The sequence below is a fragment of the Giraffa tippelskirchi genome, chromosome X, assembly GCF_054371585.1.
Source record: "Giraffa tippelskirchi isolate mGirTip1 chromosome X, T2T-mGirTip1v1.2.pri, whole genome shotgun sequence".
Classification (NCBI taxonomy): Eukaryota; Metazoa; Chordata; class Mammalia; order Artiodactyla; family Giraffidae; genus Giraffa; species Giraffa tippelskirchi.
The window spans coordinates 47,389,603-47,414,094 of record NC_137289.1 but is presented as its reverse complement, the minus strand read 5'-3'; the positions used below and the strand labels follow the sequence as shown (position 1 = coordinate 47,414,094).

Sequence of the window (24,492 nt, the reverse complement as noted above, 5' to 3'; positions counted from 1 at the left end):
AATATGTTGTCCTCCTGTTCTTTTAAATAAAATCCAGTATCCCTGGCTATACGCCCTTATTTGGGATTTGAAAAATATAGTCACTGAAACGCTGGAGAGGTTGGACAGAAAAAGACATACCAGGACCTTGTTGGAAGCCTGTGTTTTCTTGAATTCTGGTTACCAGGGCACGTGTGGAGAAATAGAAAATGGCAGAACTGGCTTAGCCCTTCTTTCTTTAACATCCTTCCAAGACTACCACCCATCTACCACTTTAGGCTTTGCAGATGAACAAAATGAAGGAAGTGGAAGGGAGACAGAGTGATAGAGTGAAGTCTAACATGTTAATAGGAAAAGCATTTGGCCTATGGAGTCAGGCAGATTTGGGTAAGTCCTGGTTCCACAACCTGCCAGCTCTGTGACCTTCAGCAAGTGACCCAAAACCTCTATAAGCCCTGTTTCCTGTGTGTAATTGGGGACGACATCTCTCTTGCAGAGTTAGTATGAAATCTAAATGAAATCATGCATGTAAACACCTAGCGTGGTGTCTAGCTTATTGTAAGGAGAGAAAGAGATTTATATAAGTGAGAAAGGAAACAGAACAGATGCTTAGAATACTTTTTACCCATTCATGAAGGGAAATTGGATTCCCCACTCCCCCCCGCCAAGCACTCCCCTTCCACAGTAGCATCCCCTTGAAGACTGGAAGGTTCTACACGGTTCAGTATAAATTACCATGAACAGGTTACACTGAGCAGCAGAGGTTAAAGATGAAATCTGGGACTATACATTCAAAGGCTGTTGGCATTTTGCTGTGGCTTTTGTGTGTGTGTGTGTCTCTGTTGTGTCAGTTGCAACTGAGCAAGCCCTCTTGGATATTGCCTGTTAACATATCACTGATGCAAGGAATTAGCTACATCTCCCCCCTAGTTTTAAAGCAGTTGGGATTTTTTTTAAAGTAAATTTCTCTGTACTAATTGACCTAACTTGCTCATAAAATGCCTTTTAAAGGTTAAAGAGTTGTTAACTGTGCCAATGTTATAAGGTTGGTACTCTTTCAGAGACGGAGAGGAGACAAGTTCCTCACTGCCTGAAGGCTGTGCACTCAACATAATTGGCCTTGAATGCATTGTTCTGTGACCCACAGCCATTTTTGGTGCAGCCTCCAATAATAAAGTGCCTTGTTCTTTCTGTTTGCCAAAGTGACTGAAGTCAAATTAGAACTTTCTCTGTGGATATGCAAATCAAACGTTGGTATAATGCTCCTCTCCCCAACTTGTGTGTTTGTTTGAAGATATCTTTTCATAAACCTATGATTATAATGACCTGATTCTAAATAAGGAGGCACAATCATTTCCATTAAACAAATCTTTGGTTTGTTGTTGTTGTTGTTTTTTCCTCAGCACTAAGAGAGTGCCTCTTTATTAACTTGACATTCCACATAATGGGGCTGTTCTTGTCAATGGGTTTTGAGGGATTTTGGTGTTTGTGAAACATCCCAGTGATATCCAGTGGAGGATCCTACTGGACCCTGTGGTTGGAGCCCCTTTTCTGTGTAACTTTCCAGACCTTTATCCTAGTTGAGATGAACTTTGAGTGTTCTCTTTCTACCCTTGCTTTAAGCATCTGTGAAGCCCTATCAAACACTGGATCTTTGGAAGACAATTATCAGTATCAAGAAGAGATATCTGAAGGCTAAAACCAGTATTTAGGAGAGTATGGGACCCACCTGTCTTATACCAGTTGTTCTCCTCCTTGGTTGTATCTTGGAATCCCTGTGAAGCTTCAAGAACCGATGAGGTCAGGTTTCTACACCAAAGGCTAGAGCAAATATCAATACAGAGATCTGTGGCTAGCCCTTTGTAGAACCCTGTCTAAACTGAAAAAAACATTCTTGACCAGCCATCTTTGAGCCTGGTTGTTCAACCAGAAAAGAGCATGCTCTCATTCTGACCACATTTCTCCTTTTCATCTAAAAAAGACATCCTGAATCACTTTGTCAAAATCCTGGCACATTCTGGGATTCTTTGATTTACTGTTTCCAGCAACACTATCAAAAGGGAAATGACATTAGTTCAGCATATACCTCCTTGCTATGCCATTTTCTTTTTCAATTTTGCTTCTCCTGCAAATGGAGTCCATCATTACCACCTGATAGCTGTTGTGTACATCACATGTATTGGTGATAATAAAGCCATCAATCTGACTGCTCATAATTAGGAGTGTATAACCTGTATGGTCAGAGAGAAGGGTGGGAAGAAGTATCAATTGAGACCTGTTGTCTATAGGAAGAGGCTCCCTACTCCCCCATCCCCACACTTGAAACACTGCACAAATGTTTCTTCTTTTTTATTATAGAACTAGGGAAATTGTGGTTAGCTTGTATGCCTAGAGAAGAGAATTAAGCAGAATAGAATCTCTAGCAACTAAAAAGCAGCAACTAAGGGCCAAAATGCTTTGAGCTCTCTCTAACCACTGGAACCTGTGTTGTGGACTGGAATGTCTGGGTTTGATGGAATTAAAGTCAAATATAAACTTCCTGAGTGCCAGAGAAGCAAGCATACTTTGCTAGCACTCTGTCAATGTTGTTTTGAATGTATTTCAGGAAGAGCTGGGAGCATTCCCTTCTTTTTCCATAAGCCTCGATGGAACAGCATGGTTTATTGATGGTTTGTTGACACTCCTCCTACTTTGAGGGCAAACCTATGCCTAGAAGGAGGGGTGAGTTTGGATAACGGCAACTAAAATAATTATAGAAGAGTAACAGAGTCTCTTTTTAATCAGAAAAATATTGCCTATGAAAAGATAGATAGCTCTTAAGAATCATTGGTTGTCAGGAATTTAGCATAGGAAAATGGGACCCAGCCATAGGAAAGCTGCAAGTCTCATTTAGATTGTAATTCAGAAACAGTTCAAACCAGTGATTTATGATCCAGAAGACAGCCAAAGGAGAAACTGATTCCACAGCAAACAAGTCTGAGACTCTGACTAGGCGAAGATGAGGCAAAGAGAGATTACAAACGTGGTAACCAGGGACCTACTGTTGGCCAAGACTGATATTCCTTTATCATGTGAGTTGAAGAGTAAATTCTGTTCCCAGGTCTACCCATCAGTTGCCCCATGATCTTGCATAGATTACTTCTTGCTGGGCCTCATTTCCTTTTGCTTCAAACAAGTGGAATTTGACAGTTTGACAATTTGATTATTGGTTACCCGTGAACTCCGTGAATTCCACGGGCTCCTGGAATTTCATGGAGGTCCTTGGGGCCCAATGGGGAGGTCATGTGGTTCTCAATCCACCAAAATAGTTCCCTCATTACCTTGTTTTCTATATCAGGCTTCCACATGAAATTTAGTTAAATAAAGGGGGAAACTCATGGGTCTCTGATTCTGTTTTCTTAGGCTGTAGATATGCTCCAGCCTCCCATGAGTGCCAGGAGGGCCTGGGTTTGAGTATGCACTGGAGGGCTTCCAGAGTTGTGATCTTCAGACAGCTGAGTGGAGGGACTTCCCTGGTGGTCCAGTGGTTAAGACTTCACGCTTCCATGCAAGGGGTGTGGGTTCGATCCTTGTTTGGGGAATAAAGATCCCACTTGATGAGTGGCACAGCCAAAAAAGAAAGAAAGAAACAAAGAAAGCTGTTTGGAGACATCTCTCTCATTATCTCCTAAGTCTGTATTCCATAGAGTGGAGGGAACCCCATTTCCCTACCAAGAAAGACACTTGATTGTGAGGCAAATGAAACACGCTGCATATGGGGCTGGGTGAGAAGCCAGGGAAGACCACCACAGTGATAAACCTGTTGGAGGGACCCATTGTCTACACTGGGTTGTACTGAGAAAATGTGCATGTTATTGTGTACCGAGCTGTTCTGCTGATGAACTGCATATAAAAGAGAAGTTGAAGCCAGTTTACATAAGCAGAAATGCATGTTTCACAGATCATATCACAGTCCAGCTGGTTTTTGACCCTCACATGGCAATTTGGAAAAGCCCAAAGAATCAGGGACTTAGTACCTTCCTGCTCCAGTGTTCTGAAATGAGACAATACTCTGAAACTAGAAACTAGGTGTGGGTTGAAGAGAAAATGGGAGATGAGGAAGTCAACAGACCATATGTAGATGATGTTTTGAGAAGTTTTATGGGAGAAGGACCAGAGAAATGGGGAGGTAGCAGAATGGATCCTAGGATCAGGTCCCCTTGACCTCCCTGAATTGTGGAGCCTTTATCTTCATTTCTCTTCCTCGTCACTCCACCAGCCACCTTCCCTCCCCATGGTCCTTTGGCCCTAGTCCTTGCCCTGTGGTCTGCTCCCTCTGCTTCTTACAGCTTTTCAACTCTACCTCCTGCCCCATTTTGCTTTCCTGCTTTTCTATCTCTATGCCTATCGCTCCTCTGCTTCCAAACCCCTTGTGGTTCTCAAGCTTGGGTGCTTCCTGGGCTGCCCAAGGTGGCTCCCTGAGCACACGTAGCCTGCTCCACAATTCTTGACCAACACTATTAATCCTGAGAGATTAAAATGATCATGTACGTTGTTGGAGTCATCTGGTCTTTATTTTCTGGCAATGGCCAGTTTTTTATGCTTGAAAGAAGCACTCTAAAGGTAGTTCAACACCTAATCTGTCAGTGATACCTAATTACCTTTTACCATCAACCAATAAGGGAATAGATCTGTAATAGCTCAATTTTTAATGACTTTTTAAGGATTAAACAATAACAGCAGAGCCCCCCACCATGTATAATTTAGTGACAGATGAGACCTACTATACAAGACATTCAGTTATCACACTGAACTATTGGGTTGAGTAAGTCAAAATAGGGAATACAACATTAGTTATAATATAACAACTTTCTTGTAGATTTGGCCCCATTTACTGTCTTCTTAGAAATTTCAGGGCCTTTAATGAAATCCATAAACACATCAGAGGCAGTAATACACTCTGGCCTTTAACCTCTGAAATCCCAGGTCAAAAGTAACCTCTGAGTCATAAGGTGTCAAGTCACTTGTTGCCAAATCTCTCCCATAAAACACTTAAAGGTAGTTGAAAGGAATCGGGGCATAAGTAGGTTATAGGCAACAACCAGAAGACACACTGCTTATAAACACTCAACAAATATACAGATACTGGTGAATACAATAGGAAACCTAACTGGGCCTTTTCTTCCCCATTTCCAAGTTTAATTATAAAATGATTGACCTCAAAAGGGTCCATTTCCTTTGTTAAAGGTAGAGGTGGAGTTATGCATGCTCAGTGTGTCTCATCTCTCTTTTTTTTTTTTTTAGTTGAAGTTTCAATATCAGACTCTCAGAAATTAATAGAATGAATGTACAGAGAAGTAGAAGAATGTAGTAGACCTGAAAATCACTATGAACCAATTTGACAGAATTAAGATTTATACAATTTTCACACAACAGTAAGATACAAATTCTATTCAAGTTCCCATAGACTATAAACTAGGAGATTCTGAAACATATCCAGGGACATAAGACCATGGCTTCTTAGATACAGCCCTCATTTAAAAATGGAAATTTGATTTACAAATACATGGGAGTTTTTAAAGTATCTTTGATATTAATATCTCATTTTGACATTATTTTCTCATTTAAATGCTTTTTTCTCCGCAGTCACCCTCCATGATTTTTCAGTCTTCTAACTTTTTTGAGGTTTTCAAAGGCTAAGTCACAGAGCTCTCTTGGTAAATGTCACACTGCATTTGAAAATATGTGGGTTATTTTCAAATCTTTTGATACTGGTCTCTAACAATTCCACAGTAATAAGACAACAGACTCTGTATGATCTCAACACCTTTAGACCATGAAATTTCTGCACCTGGTCTTATGTCAGTGTGTCTCGTCTCTTGTAGAGTCCTTGTCTGCCTCTACTTATGACAACCACTATCGCAGAGGGTGGGAACACGGTGAGGTGGAGCCGTGAAGTGGTCAGGTATATGGACTCTGGGCTCACACTTGCTGGATTCAGATACTGATTCCCTCATTGCTAATTGTGTGATGCTGGGCAAGTTATTATGTTACCCCTACCGCCCTCAGTTTCTTCATCTCTCAATTGGTCATAATCGAGGATAACTCAGGGGATTGTTGTATGAGTCAAGTGAGCTAATAGTAATCATTCAGTAAATGCTAACTAATCTTTCCCATGGAACAGGATTTATACAGATATTAAGGTATAGATGAATAGCCCTCTTGGTCTTATTGTTACATTGTTTGTTAAATAGATTTTTATGGGCTAGTCTGGGAGCCTGTTCACCATGTATAACATCATTTCCATGGGAAAATGTGTTTTGAGTTCCAAATATTCAACTTAGAAAGAAATGTTCACACCACTCTCCTCTTTGTAAAGGGAGTCTTTATATCAGTGCTGGGGACTCTCAGGGTTACTAACACATTTCCATGTGAATCTCCTGGTTTTTTTCTAACCTAAACTTTATAAACTGTTAAAATGAACTGAAGTCACAAACTGAAGCTTTTTAATTAAATGGTTAGTCCAGTTGCAAAATTGCCTTAATGAAAATGTATTGGGTACCTATGGATTGTTTGAGGACCTCTTTGGAGAAATGTGGTAACTTCTAAGATGACTGCTTTGATCTTTTTTAACTGAGGAAATTGCCAATAAGGTAAATTGAATTATTCCTCCAACTGGGTAAAGTCGTGCTATCTGAGTACTTAGGTAAATTTAGTTGCACATCAGGATCCATAGAAAACTGTGACATTTGTGTGTTATTGACAAGGGATGTAAAGTTATTAAGAATTCCAGAACACCAGAAACTTCTAGGTAATATGTATATCACAATGAAGAAAGGCAATATTTTTTGGCCAAAGGTTGTCTGTCTAACATTATAAATAACGTCAGTAAGTCATGGGGGCTATGTTGTCCCACCTTAGGAATAAAACAGACCTTGTTAAATGATGTAGCAGAAGAAAAATCAAAAGCTCTTTCTCTGTTCAAGATCAGTCAGAGAAGACTAAGTTTCTGTGTTTCCAGTTCCAGAGAGAACTAATTATCTTCACTTGCTCTCTGGGTTTGCCCACAACAGATTACCATGTTGTGGTAATCTCCAGTTTTCCCTCCCTTTGATGGCATCCTCTTACCTACATTGTTCATGGCACTCTCTTCCTTCTCCCACACTGAAGTGGTAGTCAGAAGTTCCCACATTCCAGGCCTATTCAACTCAGAAAGGGTGTCATTCTCTATATATGTTCTTATATGTTCACTAGTTCGCTTTAGCTTCTGAGCTTTAATACTTCGTATAGCAAAGTCTGTCATATTCCCATCTCAGTGAGATTTATTTATACCTTTTGGTTTTCATTTCATTTAGCAACAAAAACATTTATTGATCACCTGTTTTGAGCCACTATCCACAAAATCCAGAGATGCTTGTGACACAATTCCTACCTTCACAGTCTAGGGAGACAGACCCGTGAATAAGTAACAAGTATTCACCCTCAACATGAAAACAAATGTATAAACAAAGGGGTGTAGTAGCTCAAAGGAGGGGAGGGCTAACCTTATCTCTGTGGTGACTGCCACCCCAGTTTGCTTGGCATTGAGAGACATAGGACCTTTAGTAGTAAAACCCAGGACAGTCCCTGGAAAACCGAGGTGGTTGTTCACCATATTCATCTGGGAGAGATTGAGAAGACTTTACAAAGGAAGTGCCATTTGAAACAGAAATTAAAAGGCAAGTAGAAGTCCACCAGGCACTGAAGGGAATAGCATTTGATGCAGATATGAAAGAGCATTTCTCATTACAGGAGCGAAGAACTAATAGGCATGAATAGCATGTGAGCTTTGCCCAATATGTGTATGTATGTGAAAGTTGGGGAGGCAGGGCTCTCAGATGAGAACAGAGGAGGACTAGAAAGGGAAAGGAAAGGAAAGTCGCTCAGTCGTGTCCGACTCTTTGCAACCCCGTGGACTGTAGCCTGCCAGGCTCCTCCGTCCATGGGATTCTCCAGGCAAGAACACTGGAGTGGTTTGCCATTTCCTTCTCCAGGGGATCTTCCCGACCCAGGGATCGAACCCAGGCCTCCCGCATCGGAGGCAGACGCTTTAACCTCTGAGCCACCAGGGAAGTCCACTAGAAAGGGAGGCAGGGGCCAAATCACGGAGGACCATCTATGCCATGCAAAGGAATCTTTACTATGTCCAGTGTTTTCAAACAGCTATAGTGATCCATTGGTTCAAATTAAACCTTGCTTGGAAGTGTAAATAGAGAATAAAATAAGTATTTCTCTTATTGAAATACATGTGGTGCAGGATCCTAGAACTCTCCATCTATCTCCTTCTTCCACCCCTTTTCCCACTTAGCTGGTCTTGAGGGGAATTTGGGGGAGTACAGTTTGAAAAGCATGTCCATGGACCACATTGTTGTTGTTTAGTCACTAAGTCTTGTCTGACTCTTGCGACCCCATGGACTGTAGCCCTCCAGGCTCCTCTGTCCATGGGATTTCCCAGGCAAGAGGCAAGAATATTAGAGTGGATTGCCATTTCCCAACCCAGGGATTGAACCTGCATCTCCAGCATTGGCTGGCAGATTCTTTACCACTGAGCCACCAGGGAAGCCCTCTGTGGGCCATTGAGAGCCAATAAAAATTGCTAAAGCAGAAAAGTGGATGCCATGATGAGATTTCAGATAGGATAGATTGTTCAGAAGGATGGACTGAAGAACACAGAGGCTTAAGTACGAAAAAACCTATTGGAGGCTATTGTAACAGTGGGGACAGAGGAAAGTGGATGGGTATAAAAGACATTTCTAAAGGTTGCATGAACTGAAGCTACTAAAGTTAGGGGAGGGAAAATTTTCTAGATGAGGAAGAAGGAAAAGTCAAGTATGATTCTGGGTTTCTTACTCAAGAAGCAACCAACTATAAAGGAAATCTCTAATCTCTGTTTTTATTGAGGCATAGTTGATGTACAATATTATATAAGTTTCAGGATTATATCGTAATGATTTGCAGTTTTTAACGTTTGTATTCCATTTATACTTATTATGAAAGATTGGCTATATTCTCTGTGTGGTACAATATATCCTTGTTGCTTATTTATTATTATACATAGTAGTTTGTACCTCTTAATTCCCTACCCCTATCTTGCCCCCGCCCCTTCCCTCTCCCTACTGCTAATCACTAGTTTGTTCTCTGTATCTGTGAGTCTGTTTCTGTTTTGTTATATACACTCATTTGTTTTATTTCTGACATTCCACATGTAAGTGATATCATACAGTATTTATCTTTTTCTGATTTGGTGAGTATTATGTTGAGTGAAATAGTGAAATGAAAGTCGCTCAGTTGTATCCGACTCTTTGCGACCCCATGGACTATATAGCCCATGGAATTCTCTAGGCCAGAATACTGGAGTGGGTAGCTTTTCCTTTCACCAGTGGATCTTCCCAACCCAGGGATCGAACCTAGGTCTCCCTCATTGCAGGCAGATGCTTTACCACCTGATCAACAAGGGAAGCTAGTCTAATTATTGAGCCAGACTTTCCATGTGGCTCAGGGGTGAAGAATCCACCTGCCAATCAGGAGACACAGGTTCGATCCCTGAGTTGGGAAGATCCCCTGGAGAAGGAAATGGCAACCCACTCCAGTATTCTTGCCTCTTGCCTGGGAAATCCCATGGATAGAGGAGTCTGGTGGGCTACAGTCCATGGGGTTGCAAAGAGACAGACAGGACTTCGTGACTAAACAGCAGCAATTTCTGAGCCAGCCCATTTTGTTTTGAGCTTTCACTAACTTAGATAAAAACCAGAATGTGGTCATTTGTGCCTAGTTTGGTTTTCGTCAATCTTTCTTCAGCTAAGATTTAACTTTGCTAGAAAAATGCTTTTTGCTGTGATTGTTGTATTGCTCACAACTGGTTTTGTCGCTCATTAGCAGGGCAGTGAGTAGCAGTTTTCTTTTTCACAAAGGTAGGGCCTAGTTTACAAGCAAGTTCATTCTAAAGTTAATTATTTGGAACTCTGAGTGCATTTTCCTATAGAAGTGGCATTATGCCTAGTAAGTTCTCAGTAACAGTCCACAAAGGCCAGTTCCACCGTAATATAACTGAAAGTGTGGATTTCTTCAATGGAAATTAGTTGGAAATATGTACTGTTGCAATTAAAGTGAAAACAATAGCTGAAAAAGAAATTGTCTGGGTTTTTGTTTCCCTCAAGGAGTGGTACTGTATGAAAAGCAGGTTTAATCCTAGGAGGACAAAGAGAAATAGCTGAGGATTTTTGTGTAAACTGGATGGCACAGCTTTTTAGATTTTATTTTTTAAATAATGTTTTGGAGGATTTTTTTTTTTTTAAATAAAGCAGTCACATTCATTGTAGAAAATTCTGAAAATTGAAAAATGTTTTCAAAGATTAAGTCGTTAATAATCCCACCACCCAGGAGGAACCATTGTTCACATGTTGGGGTGTTTCCTATCAATCTTTTTCTTAGTACATGAATTGAAGAGAGGTGAGAAAGACTTGAGTAGAGATGTATGTATATACTTGTGAGGAGCAGTATTATTTGGAGTAGAATGTATTGAGCTAAGAAAGGTGAGACGAAAAGTGAGTAAATGAAACAGTATGACATGTACAAAGACTTGGGGAGAGTGGAAAGGGAGAAAAGAGATGTGTTTGTTTAGGATTGGGTTCGGCTACAGAACAGAAAAAAAGCAAACAAAGGATGCAGAGGTTGGCGTAAATTGTGACCAGCTGAAATAAGAAAGTTTTAGGAGGAGGCAGCAAATGTCATTTGTAGTAACAATTTTCTTTTAATAACATAACAAAGATGGCTTGTGAGGACAGGTGCTCCGAGCGTTAATCATTAAGCCCATTGCTTAATGGGGTGGAATAAACCAGTTCTCAAAGTGTGACCCTAAAACCAACAGTTTCAGCATCAACAGGATACTTGTTAGAATGCTAATTCTCAGACCCCTCTCCAGATTGACTGAATCACAAATGCTCAGGCTGCCCCCGAAATCTGTTTTTAACAAGCCCCTCTAGGTGATTCCGATACATGCTATAGGTTGATAGCCACTGGATGAAATGGTCCTTCCTAACCCTTTCTAAAGTATATCTATGGAGGTTTCTGGAATGAAGGAGAGATGTTCTCACCAGCTGATGAAAATGGGCCTGGGAAAAGACTTTGATAGAAATGTTTTTTTGATAATAATATTCAGAGCCATGGTGGGAAAAGGGGATGGTAATTTGCTACAAAGTCCAAGCCAGTTCAAGAGGGAGTGTGTCTTCATAATAGTTAGAAGTCTGGTTGCATAGGCAGGCATAACCCTGGTGGTAATACCTGCAGGAAAACTCCTATGTATCCTTCAAGACCCTGATCAAATGTCAAGCTCCTCTGTGAAGTGTTCTCTGAGTTATGGTGTCAATGGCTTCATCCTCGTATTGACTTGGCACTTGCAACGTTCCTCTGACTGGCTCTTGTCTCATTGTATGGTGGGTATATGTAAGTCTCTCTTCTTCACTAAACTGTGTGACCTTTGAAAGTAGGACATTCCATTATTCATCTTTGAATCTCCAGTGTCTAATATGATTCCTGATACATACTTAATACTCTAGAATAATTTGCTTAGAGGAGGCAGGAGGAATGGCCAGCTTTTTATGGCTGTCAGGAGCTCAGAAGCCTTTGAAAGATGAACTTACTTGTGTGAATTAACCATGGTCTTGAGTCCAGCTCTGTGCCTTGAACGTTAGGGCCCTTGATTCTGTCAGCACACCATGAGTTGATCTGTCTCAGTGACCTCAACTAAGATCTCAGAGATATATTAGCAACTTAATATGTTACAGTGGGCTTCCCTGGTAGCTCAGGCAGTAAAGAATCTGCCTGCAATGCTGGAGATGTGAGTTGGATCCCTAGGTCGGGAAGATCCCCTGGAGAAGGAAATGGCAACCCACTCCAGTATTCTTGCCTGGAGAATTCCATGGACAGAGGAGAATGGCTGGCTAAAGTCCATGGTGTCGCAAAGAGTCAGACATAACTGAATGACTCTCTCTCTCCAACACACAACTTACAGTAGGATATAGGATTACTAATGTCATCTTTTCTTATATTTTCTATTATAGCTAGACTTTCGTGGGAAACCTAATTAAAATCTATAGGGGTACATCTGCCACAGGACGAAAGTATTGAATTGGTCAAAAAGTTTGTAAGATGTTATGCAAAAAATCTGGACAAACTTTTTGGCCAACACAATACTTCCGTCTTTGAGACCCACGGGTTACTTCTCATTTCATCCAGGCACTGCCATCTTCTGATTGCTTTTGCTTCTCTGATTCTATAATGTAGCCTGTTCATCCCTGTGCTGTACTAGTCGCTTCAGTCGTGTCCGACTCTTTGTGACCTCATGGACAGTAGCCCACCAGGCTCCTCTGTCCATGGGATTTCCCAGGCAAGAATACTGGCGTAGGTTGCCGTTTCTGCCTCCAGGGGATCTTCCTGACCCAGGGATGGAACCCGAGTCTCCTGTGTCTCCTGCATTGCAAGCAGATTCTTTACCCACCAAGCCATCTGGGAAGCCCCTGTTCATCCTTGGTCTACTCACAAATATTCTCCAATCAAGATAAACAGTAAATTACAATCACCTTTGCAACTGTGCCTTCCAGAGGTTATATCAATGTGTTCAGATGTGTGTGTGTTTCCCTAACTCTGTGATCACAGATTCCCAGGCAGTTCCTTGGTTTCATTTTCTAGGTGGTTAATGACACATTCATTTTATATGGATTTTTACTGGCTTACCTGGTGGCTCAGATGGTAAAGAATCTACCTGCAATGCAGGAGTCCCAGGTTTGATCCCTGGGTCAGGATGATCCCCTGGAGAAGAAAACGGCAACCCACTCCAGTATTCTTGCCTGGAGAATCCCATGGACAGAGGAGCCTTATGGGCTACAGTCCGTGGGGTGGCAAAAGAGTCAGACATGACTGAGCGACTAACACTTTCACTTTACTGGCTTAGCTCTCAGAGGACAGCCTTATAACCTTATTTCTTAACTTTTGAGGGTGGGGCACCTCTCTATCCCTCAGTTACTGCCAAGAGTAATAATTTCTCAGTGTTACAGAAACTTTGCAGTATATGCCAGTGTCATTCTCTAAAATGGAGTTTTTAAGACCCAAGGTAAAAATCAGAAGAAACTGGATGTGTGTCTTCTGTGTCAACTCACGATCCTAATATGTATGTGCTGAATAGATTTTTCTGATTTTTTTTTTCTACAGGCATTATATCTGATAGCCACTAATGGAACCCCAGAGCTCCAGAATCCTGAGAGACTGTCTGCTGTATTCCGCGACTTTTTAAATCGCTGTCTTGAGATGGATGTGGATAGGCGAGGATCCGCCAAGGAGCTTTTGCAGGTGAAAATTAAATAGGACAGTTACAAACAGAGAGTCATTATATTGAGCTTTTCCACCTCAATATGTGACAGCCAGAGAACTCTGTTGAGAGATACCTAGTTCGAGTTAGGCGCTAACCATTTGATTTGAGATCACAGGCACAGAAATATAGGCATGCATCTAATATGTAATGGATTGGCATGTGGCCTTTCTTCTGAGAAGTTGGCAGTTTAAACTAGAACTCTCTTTTGTTCTTCCTGGAGTCTTGTTTTGCAAGGGGAAAAAACAATGTGAACCTCTGGTGTTGCTGTTTTGTTCTAAACTTTACTTGTGCCCCTGGATGTTGTACGCAGGTGCTCTTGGCCGGAGGTAATTCTCTACATAAGTATGCAATTATTTCCATGGCATTTGCTACTCTAATGCTTTACTGGTCAAAGCCCCTTTGCTTGTGATGCCAAATGGCAGGCACCTGCTTGCCTGGGTGAGTACCATCCAGTGGTGAGTGCCTCTGTAACCATTTGTGCTTTTCATGGCTCTCAGGGATTCGTATATATGATGATAATTAGTACCTACTTGATACCAAATTTTTTACACATATTATCTCATTAATTCTTACAACACTCTAAGACAGGTGTTGTTAATCCCTGTTATGGATGTAGAAATTAAAGCTCGCACAAGTATTGAATGGCAGAACTTGAATTTGAGCCCTGGATTGTCTTTCTTCCACACAAACCAATTTAGAGGGAAAAAAGCATTTATATTGATAAAGCAATGCATGCCCAGGATCACTGCTGGGGATGGTCCCTTGGGGAACAAAATAAAGATCCGTAATAGCCAAGCCAAGACAAGTGACTACTTGTCCTCCCTGACTTTGAACACATAATCCAGTTAAACAAAAGGCATCATATTTGGTCATGCAGAGTGTGATTAATGATGGACTCGGTCTGTTCTTGGCCAAAAAACAAAAAAGTTCCCATTGCTTCTGAACTCCTTCCAGAGACAGAGAGCCACACTCAGATGAAAATACCCTACCCCAACCCAAATCATACCTGGCGTAAACCAATTCGGAGGAACTGAGAAAGCTACACCTTCTCTTTTCTGTTACCTGTGAGCACTTCGCAGGCTGTCATGAGGCCTGAAAATGTCTTATCTGAAAAAGCCCTTTATTAGTTCTCCCATTATTCCAGCCTCAAATTATAGATGAAAAACTGGAACTTTTGAGTACATCATTTCCATGTCTTTTCACCCCTCTCACCACCCCACATACACATACTGTACACATTCCTATCATGTCTTCTTCAAGGATGAGTGAAAATACAGTTTCACTTAAGGTAGCTATACAGTTATATATGCAATTAAATCAATTATCTAGTTGATTCCTTACTCAACAATACTTTTATCTGAACCAGTCAGATTATTGATGCAAAATGACATTTTGAGAAGATTGAAGAGTATGTTTGTTGCATCTTTTGATTTTATACATGTAAGCTATGATCTGCATATTACCTTAAGTCCATATAACTCCATTCTCTGCCTCTAGTCCATTTTAGAGGTTGGAAAACAGAGACTTACATGGCATTCACCCAACTGGAAGACTTGAGAAAAGACATAAATAAATGGACTTTTATGGAGAAACTTCTATTTGAAAGGCTTAAGTGCACTAGGTGATAAAAATCTCTTAAAGGCATGATTCCTACTCTTTAGAAGTTCACAGTCTCCTTGGAAATATGAAAAAAAAAAAACAGATTGTTCAGAGACTCAGTGGAACCAAGTGGCCATTCAAACAGTGAATGTCATGATTGATTAAAGATATGTATCTATGGCCTGTAGCATTCAGAAAATGTCTATGAAAGGGAAAGAGTTTGGCTGGGCCTTGAAAGACAGATCAGTCTTAGATAGTTTAAGGGGTAAAGGGGAAGGAATTTCAGATGGAAGGATTATCGCCTGACCAAAGACACGTAGGCAAGGTTCAAAGGAACAGAAAATAGACAGTGTGGCTGAAGTAGAGTTCAAGTTAGGACAGCTGCAGGTGGCAGGACTGTAGAGAGCCTTGAACACCAGGCTAAAGCATAGGGGCTGTAGGTAATGGGGAAACACTGAAGCCATCTGAGGGACACACATGATGGAGGCTTTGTTCAGGAAGATGAAGCTGGTGGTCTTCAATAAGAATTAGCAACAGAAACAAATGGAGGCAGGAAGATGTGGGGGGAGGATATTGTTATAATTCAGGATTAAGTTGATTAGGCCTAGGCAAAGCAAGAGATCATTGTAAAAGACATTGAAAAAGCAGCATTTGGCAACTGATTGCATGTAAAACAAGAAGAACACAAAAGTGACTTCAGAATATCAAACCAATGGTAGCATTCAGCAAAATCAGAAGTGATAGAGGATAATAATACACTGGCTAACATTGATTGGCCTTGATATAGCTTACAAGAAACTGTCGCTTACCTCATTTAACCACTGTGATAAGCAGAAGATTGGATTGAACCTAGGTATTCTGACTCCAAAGCCCCTATAGCTTACATCACACAAGAGTACCCTGTTTGAGAAAGTTCAAAGTATAAAAAACTATATATTTTTTAAAAATCATTTATTTTTAATTGAAAGATAATTGCTTTACAATACTGTGTTGGTTTCTGCCATATGTCAACCTGATTGAATGTACATTTTTCAATGTTGAGTTCAAGGTGACAGGAGGATATTCAAAAGGGAATAACCAACAGGCAATTAGAGAAATAGGACCAAAATTCAGGAAAGAGATCAGGTCACACAGTGGATATTTGGGAGTCATCTCCATAAGGCTGATGAGAGCTTTGTTGGAACCATGAAAAGGAATGAACTCTCCAAGGAGTTAAATTTAAAAAGAAGATGATGAAAGTCAAGTTATGGGAGGTGGAAAGAGGAAGTGAAACCAGGAAGAAGATAGGGAGGGAGCAGCCAGTGAGCATGCGTGTAGAAGAGAACTGAGACAGTAGAATGTTATAGGCCCCCAAAGAGAACAACATTTCAAAGAAGGAAAGGACATTCACTTGTATGAAGTACTGCAGAGCAACCAAAAAAGAAATGGCGGAGGCACACTATTGGGTTCAGCAGTTAGGAGGCCATTGATTCAAGGTCAAGGTCTCTAGTTGTCAACAGAACACAGTTTTTCAAGCATTGAAGGCTGCTCCAGATAAATTCATCAATTTAAGAAAATCAGAAAGTTAGACTCCTAAACACAGTGAGATTTTACAAGACACCTAGTCTGAATTTCTAGCTCTGCCAGTCAGCTTCCCAAAGATTTCATGACACTGAAGAACAAAAACATCTGAAGGACAAAAGCTGGCACTGTATTTTTTAAATGATGTTTAATTGGATCCACAAAATATAAATTTTAATGAAAAAAAGGCTCCTTGCAAGTGTAAAGTAATATACTTGTTGGAAGAAAGAATTCCAGTAATTCCTCTGTTTTTCCTTTTGCAGCATCCATTTTTAAAATTAGCCAAGCCTCTCTCCAGCCTGACTCCTCTGATTATTGCTGCAAAAGAAGCGATTAAGAACAGCAGCCGCTAGGACTGCCAGCCTTACCCCACACCATCTCCCTCATGAGTAAGACTGAAATAAAACTCCGCTGCAGGAAAGATGGAAGAAAAGACAGTCAAATGGGGTGGGGTTTGTTTAACTTTGAGATGAATAGAAACTTCTTATAAGCCTTTTTCCTACTCCCTCAGATTATGTAATTTATTTGTAAGCCTGAATCGCGGCCCATACAGGGCAGCAATGTCGAAGTGACCATAAAAAGGTCACTTCCACCGTGAAGCGAAAGAGCCAGTAGTGAATCCCCTCATTTTGTGCATTCACTTTGAAGAAAAAAGATTTCTCAAAGATGCACACTCCCTCTTCATAGTGTTGTGTTTGTTTTTAAGTTAGAGAGTAGTCCCTCTTGCATTCAAACCTCCTTCAAAACTCCTTACCCAATGTGATGTTTTTCACTTGCATTGTCATTAGATGTCCAGAAAAAAAAGATGTCAAAACGTTTTTTTTTTTAAAAAAAAGAAAGTAAAAAAACAAAAACAAAACAAGCAAACAAACAAACAAAAAAAAAACAAAATGAAACAAAACAAACAAAAAACCCCAGAGCAAGTACTGTGTGAACATGTGGAAGTCCATGCCCTCATAGAGTTGCAATTTTTGATTCTTCTTCTATAGTGGTGGCTTGGTCTGTGTACCTGCTTTTCTGCATTTGTATTGGAAAAGGTTTCTTTTATGACATTTTCCAAAAGCAGAGAGGAATATGTGTGTTCAGGAAGGGCTTTTAAAAACTGTCTATCTAAATAAAGTTCAGATGGTGAAATCTTATCACATTTTCATGATGATGCTTAAGTGGTAGTTGATTTGTCATTTGTATAAACCTGCTTGCTCATCTTCATGATACCTGCAAAAAGACACACCAAAACTATGGCCCTCCAGTTGGGTAAGTCTAGATCTTAAACCTAGGAAATCCTGATTGGAGAGGCCACACTTAAACAAAGATAGGGCTTTCCCTAAGAGCCAAAAGGAAGATAATATAAGCATGAAATACTGAAATCTTCATTGGACAGTAAGTAGACAAAGATACAGATACCTAATTTAATCCTGTCTTGTGCTTGTGGAACGTATGCAACTGTAAAACAGGCACATCAGGAGGAAACAGACCCATTACCCAACATTTGCTGATGATAAAATATTATTTATCTTCACAATTTATAACAAACATTAAAAAAGTTTTAAGATATGGAGAACAGAAATATTGTAAGCATTCAACTCTACAAGAAATGGGAGGTTAGTGAAAACTACATCCCAGTCAACATTTGGCTCTAAGTACTTGTTGACATTTTCCCTATGTATCACTAATTTCTGTTTCTGCATATGGTGTGTTCATACTTAGCCCTTTGGGCTTTTGAATTTCAAAAACATGTATATAAAGATCTTGAAGTTCTCCAGTGAAAAGCCTTTGGCTTTGCAATCATGTATCCCAAGACCTATCAGTCCAACTGAGTTCCTTTTGTGGCTTGGGCAAGATATGGAAATTTGACTATTATTTCACCACGTATCAATTTATTAGACACTCAACAGTCACCACTTCCTGAATCTTCTGAGAGTAGAAAAATATCTGGAGGGTGTCTGCATAGAAAGGATATGCTTCTCTTTCGAGTGTTATCAGTTTTATAAATTCTGCAGTTTTTCCTCTAAGCCCTTGAAAAGCTAGCGGTTTGTGCAGTAGAGGGCTCCTTGATTTGTAGTATGTCAGAATCTGAATAGAACCTATCTGCATCTAGCAAGAGAAGGAAAGAGATCACTGCCATGGGCCTCTCTCCTTCTCTGCAGAGGCACATCCGTCCATGTAATCATCTGTTCATTCCTTAAAATGAAAGCACTTTCTTTAGAGAGTTTCTGCTAACCAACCATATAGTGCACAAGTTTATATTTAGGAGATAACACCACTGGTGGATTTCCTGTTGTTTCCTTTGACTATGAAATTTGGGAGGGGCTTGACCCCTGCCCCTAGAAAATGTGCACAAGGGCATAAAACAACAAATGTGAAAAGATCAAATGGTAATATTAATTTGAAACATATTTTGTTATTCTTCACAAAGACGTGGCTGGGCCTGAAAATGTTAATGCCATGCTGTTTTATGTGTGAGAGAGAGTGAGGCCTTAATTTTGATTTCATTTAAAATTAAGTGTTTTTTAAATTTTTCATTCATCGTACCAGGGAATTAAATGAAACAATAGGTGGGATGCAAATAGAATTCAGTACATTGGTACCTATGCCCTGCCACTGGAGAGAGCCCCAAACCTGGTTGGGAAGCCCTAATTGTCCGTGAGCATCCCTTATATGTCATGAAGGCATTTTTTTTGGTGGAAGGACACCTGGAGCGGTGATCCTTCAGATTACTGGAGACAGAGAAATGGCTGCTCTTTTATGCTTTCAATTCAGCATGTTAACAACGAGGAGTCTTGTACTACTTCACCACATCCTGTTGTACCGAGATTTTATGATAATATATCCCAGTAGGCTTTACTCTTACAGACTTATATCTATGTAAATTTTAAAATGAGAACAGCTTCTAAAGACCATTCCCCGTGTTGGAGAGTTATGTATATTTCTAATAAGTGTTAGAGAGAAGCTGTTTTCTCCTGCCAAAATGATGTTGAAGGATTTACACTTGGTATACCTGACCAAGTTGTACTCCAGATGGTTAATAGTTTATTCCCTTTTCCTGGATTATTTTTTTGTAGCTCATCTTGACATTGGTGAGTCTATCCAGATCTTTAAAGTCACTAATGTGCCCTGAGATAAGGAGGGTGCATCATCGAATGTTGATTCCAAAATGTCCTGAGATAGGGATAGGGCAGTGGGAAAGTCAGGGAAGGGTGAGAAGCACAGTAGAGATTATTTATTTAAGAAAGAAAAGAACGTTAATGTTGTAGCAAGGATCCAGCACGTTGTCATCATCCCATGAGGATTTTTGGATGACACATCCCCTCAAATCAGTCACCGTGTTGGATAATGACTTCGTTCTTGCTGATCTCGTCTATGTGTCATTGTAAATATTTGTGTGTCCATGTTCCATTTTGGCTACTGGATGGCCAAGTCATGTAAGAAGATTTAACTCAAGTATTTATTCTTTAATTGTGTTATTCAGATTTCTTTCAGGCTTGTGAATTGCACCCCAATGTTTGATTTTAACCACCTGATCCCCACATCTCTCCCTCCCTTGTGAAGCACATTCCATTGCTAAAAGAAAAAGAAATATGAAATTGCTTCCTGTCGTCTGTAAAACTGTTTTGATAGTTTGAGATGTTTGTCTATAAACGATATTTCTCAGCTCAAAGATCATGTAAATAATTCTATTCCTTTGCTCAATGGGTTGTTTATTTCTAATGAGGCTGCCAGTTCTCAGAGAGAATCTATAAAATCACCTTTAAATAACATAAACAGGGATGACAACTATGTAAAAATAAGTGTGCATATGAACAAAGACTGGGAACACAGACAATTTAAATCAGTTGTGCTGGGGTGGTGGGATTATGCAAATTTTTTCTTGTTAAAATTTTCTTTGATATTGTTATACTATTGCTTTATAATAAACAAACATCAGAAAGGGGACTATAGAAACATAGAAAAGACGCCAGAAGCAGATGCCTTCTGGCCAGAGCCCAGAGCATGCAGGGCACAGATATTTGCTAATTACAATTATTCCATAGGCTTTATATTTGCCTGGATGCTGCGGTTGGCACACACTCGGTATGGCACATGCTTTCTTCGGGGACTAGTATCTATAAGTTAAAGCTAGGGAGATGTCGCTATTAGAACTCCAAACACATCCTTCTGCTTTCAAACTGGCTGGCTGCCCCCTCTGCTTTGGTATGGCCTCGAGGTTTCTGTTTTGGTTACTTTAGATTGGAGGGGTCACTTTGTATAGCCCCTTTGACAACATCTGTTTCAGGTACTGCCTTTCTGGATCATTTTAGCAGATTTTAGGTTGAATTTTGGAAGAACAGAAATCCCCAGCTCCCACCATTTCCTTTTCCAACAGGAAATATTATCATTCAGGTAGGATTTTCTTTTAATTAACAGTAGGCAAGTCCCGTTGATTTCAGTAGAAGTTACGGCTTGCGCTTAAAAGCTGACTGTGAAAACATTGAGACAGATATTTAGAACAGCCCTGGCCTGTTGGCATTCAGTCTCAACTCCTTTGAGCTTTGGCCTGAGATGGTGACCTCTAGGTGCTTTCTGATCTGCCTAATTATAGGTTGTATGCAGTAACTACTGTCATTTTAGAGGAGAAACAGGGAGACTATCTACCCAAAGAGAGGAATTTCCTGGTGACTCACCAAAGACTTTGCAGGTGAGGACTTTTATGATACAGTAGTGGCCTCGGGTGTTAGTTTCACCAAGAGCAGACCTTTTATCTAGAGAACCCACTTTGGGCCATTCTCAACATGTAATCTACTTATGAGAGTCTTAACCCTGACATCCCCTGTTGTATCACATGGTCCTTTTCTGAGCTACTTGCAGTTAATATTTGGTTAAACAAAGGCAAGGCCAGTGATGGCCTACTCCTAGTCTCTGAGCAAGAGGACTAAAATTCAGCAATTGTAAACTGACAGTCTAACAGACCCGAGATTTTGAGTGAACTTAACACACAATTCTGAACATATATTTGCATGTGGATTGGGAAGGAAATAAAGGGGACCCTGGAAATAATGGAACTATTTTTCCTAAGACAGACTTTTTTCATCAGAAATTGGTTTCTGATATGACCTTTCTGTTGGTAAGCTTTTTTTCCATTCCTTTTCTGATCCCACGCTCCTTTAGTGACCAAGTGAATATAAACCCGACTCCTCATGGATCGAGGATGTCTGTTTAATATCAAACAATATCTAACTGAATCTGCAAATGCGGAAACTGAGATAATAACTTCCACATGCATGCTTTTGTGTTCAAGTAGACGATAATAATGAGGGGCATTTACTGCAATATGATACCGTCACACTTGCAAGATAAACTTATAGAAGCTGTTTAGTGCCATCAGAGTCTCCTTTGGAAGCTGCCGTCAGATGAATGCTATCCCATAATACCAGTAGTAAGGCAGGTACCATGTGCATCTGATTTAGGATCTATGAAGAAATCAACAGCAATTAGAATCAATCAGATGTAATGGAAGAAGTGCTAACCTAGAAGTAAGAATGGTGGTGATGGTTTAATCACCAGGTCATGTCCGACTCTTGTGACCCCATGGGGTGTAGCCCACCAGGCTCGTCTGTCCATGGGATTTCCCAGGCAAGAATACTGGAGTGGGTTGCCATTTCCTTCTCCAGCGGATCTTCCTGATGCAGGGATTGAACCCGGATCTCCCGCATTGCGGGCAGATTCTTTACCAACTGAGCCACCAGGGAAGCCCAGAAATAAGAATACTTGGATTCTAATGTAGGCTCTGCTCCTAACTTACTGTGTGTCCTTGGGCAAGTCACTTAACCGTGTTGTGTCTGTTTCCACATTTATAAAATAAAGGTATTGGACTAGCTCTCCAAGGCTTTCCAAAGCTCTAACGTCCTGTGGTACTATAGATTGCCTTGCTAATTCATCCTGCTAAAGTGATGGCAAATATCATATGCTTAAGCCTGGGTCTCTTATGTTGCAGTTAAACAATTAGAACTATGTAAGATGATGCGAAAAAAAATCAAACCTCAAGTAAATGAAGTGAATAAATACTAGGGAATGTTGATAAAACTTATGGCAGCCTTCCAATTCCTTCATTGTTGTTTTGTTTTTGATTTAGTGTTCCTTTTCTGTTGAGTGTTCCAGTTTTTTCTTCTCCATACACTCTGTATGTAAAGTCTGGTTTTCATTAAGCTGTGGCCAGTATTTGCTACTAGAACAGAAATACACTGTCACACTTGCTAGAATAGAACTATACTTCGGCCTCTCCTTTCCTATGAAGCAGTGTTGGGCTTTATAGAGCTTACTTCCAAAATGGCACAAGATGGCAGAACCCATGCCATGGCTGGGACTACTGAGTGGGCCTAAACATTTGCAGGTTGCAGAGAGAAAAAGGGAAAAGTGATTACATGCCATTACCACTAAGGAGTGTTGACAAATCCACTTGGGAACCAAAGACAGCATTTCTGATGACAGCTCCCACAGGGATTGGCCAATTGGATGAGTATGACACTAGAAAGAGGATCAACTTGTAGTTAGTGGACAGTCCCAATGCCCTGCCTACAGCAGTGCCAACCAGCCCTAAGTGTGAAATTCAAGTTCAGTGTGTGTGCTTGTGTGTGGTGTGCTTTATGGACCCGCATATACTATGTTCATTAGTGATAATAAGACCTTTCACAGAATTCTGTAACCACTAGTGGGTTGAGTTTTAAATCTCAGTACATCAGCAAGGAAGAGACAGATCACAGGGTAGTTAGTGATGTGTACTGGGATTATACTCATAATATCCAGACAAAACAAGTTAAGGAGGATCTGTGTTTTCATTATCAGAATTGTATCTCATTTGGCTGTGCTTTACTTTTGTTAAAATGTGTTATCTGTAAACCCATGTGTAGTGAAACTCTTCTGTAACTTTGAATTAAAGGTATTTATGGTCTTTCTGTTTGATTTTTTAAGTAAATTATTTCTTTTGTAAACCTGCTGATGGTATGTTTCCATCCTTCTGACCTCAGCACCTTCTCTTTTTAAGGACTTTTGTTTATGATACTGTTACTTTAAATTGTGGTTGAAGCAATAGAAAATTGAAATATGGATCGTGCATGACTGTGTCTTGAGTGTAAAAATAATGCGGTTTGAAACTTGGACCTAAAGTATTGCAAATAAAAATGACAAACATCACTGAGCTGGTGCTTCTCTCTCTGTCACCCTTCAACCCACCCCCTTGGCATTGGCCATTTACCCCATTCACAGGTTAGAGGGTAGCATTCTCTCAAAGGAATCAAGGCAGGAAACGTCCAACCTTGTAAGCAATATAGGAAATGTCCTGCAGATCCTGACACTGGATAACTCAGGCCCAGAATCTCCATCGGGTTTTTACATACTGCTACTGCTACTGCTAAGTCGCTTCAGTCGTGTCCGACTCTGTGCAACCCCACAGACGGCAGCCCACCGGGCTCCGCCGTCCCTGGGATTCTCCAGGCAAGAATACTGGAGTGGGTTGCCATTTCCTTCTCCAGTGCATGAAAGGGAAAAGTGAAAGTGAAGTCGCTCAGTCGTGTCCAACTGTTAGCGACCCCATGGACTGTAGCCTACCAGGCTCCTCCATCCATGGGATTCTCCAGGCAAGAGTACTGGAGTGGGGTGCCATTGCCTTCTCCAGGGTTTTTACATAGAAGAGCTCAAAGAGACAAATCTGTATACTCGATGCAGGGCAAAAGGTAGATGAAGGAAAACTGGCAAAAGAAAGCATATGTAGTAATTTGGTTTTTTGCTCATCTTTCTGCTTGGAAAATTCGGAACAAGTACATCTGCATAATGTTTAGTTTTTATCTTCTACCTAGAATCAAGGGCCACAAGTCACAGGAGATTCCAAAGTCGTGTCACTGAGAACATTCATTCTTTCATTCACTCTTTCATTCATAAACGATTTACTGGGCTCCTGCTATATGTCAGGCACTGTGGACTTTTCTGAGAAAGATAAC

General features: G+C 40.5%; 1 protein-coding gene across 4 annotated transcripts in view; it reads left to right on the top strand.

Annotated features, from left to right (window-relative positions):
• PAK3 (p21 (RAC1) activated kinase 3) overlaps window positions 1-23,691 on the top strand; it is a 131,096-nt gene extending 107,405 nt beyond the window's left edge. For all 4 annotated transcript variants that reach the window (XM_081563906.1, XM_081563907.1, XM_081563905.1 and 1 more), the window contains 2 exons: window positions 13,204-13,341; window positions 16,786-23,691. In XM_081563906.1, coding sequence (XP_081420032.1) covers window positions 13,204-13,341; window positions 16,786-16,875 — 228 coding nt within the window. In that variant the 3' untranslated portion in view covers window positions 16,876-23,691. The remainder of the gene's footprint in view (window positions 1-13,203; window positions 13,342-16,785) is intronic.
• Window positions 23,692-24,492: the final 801 nt, after the last annotated feature.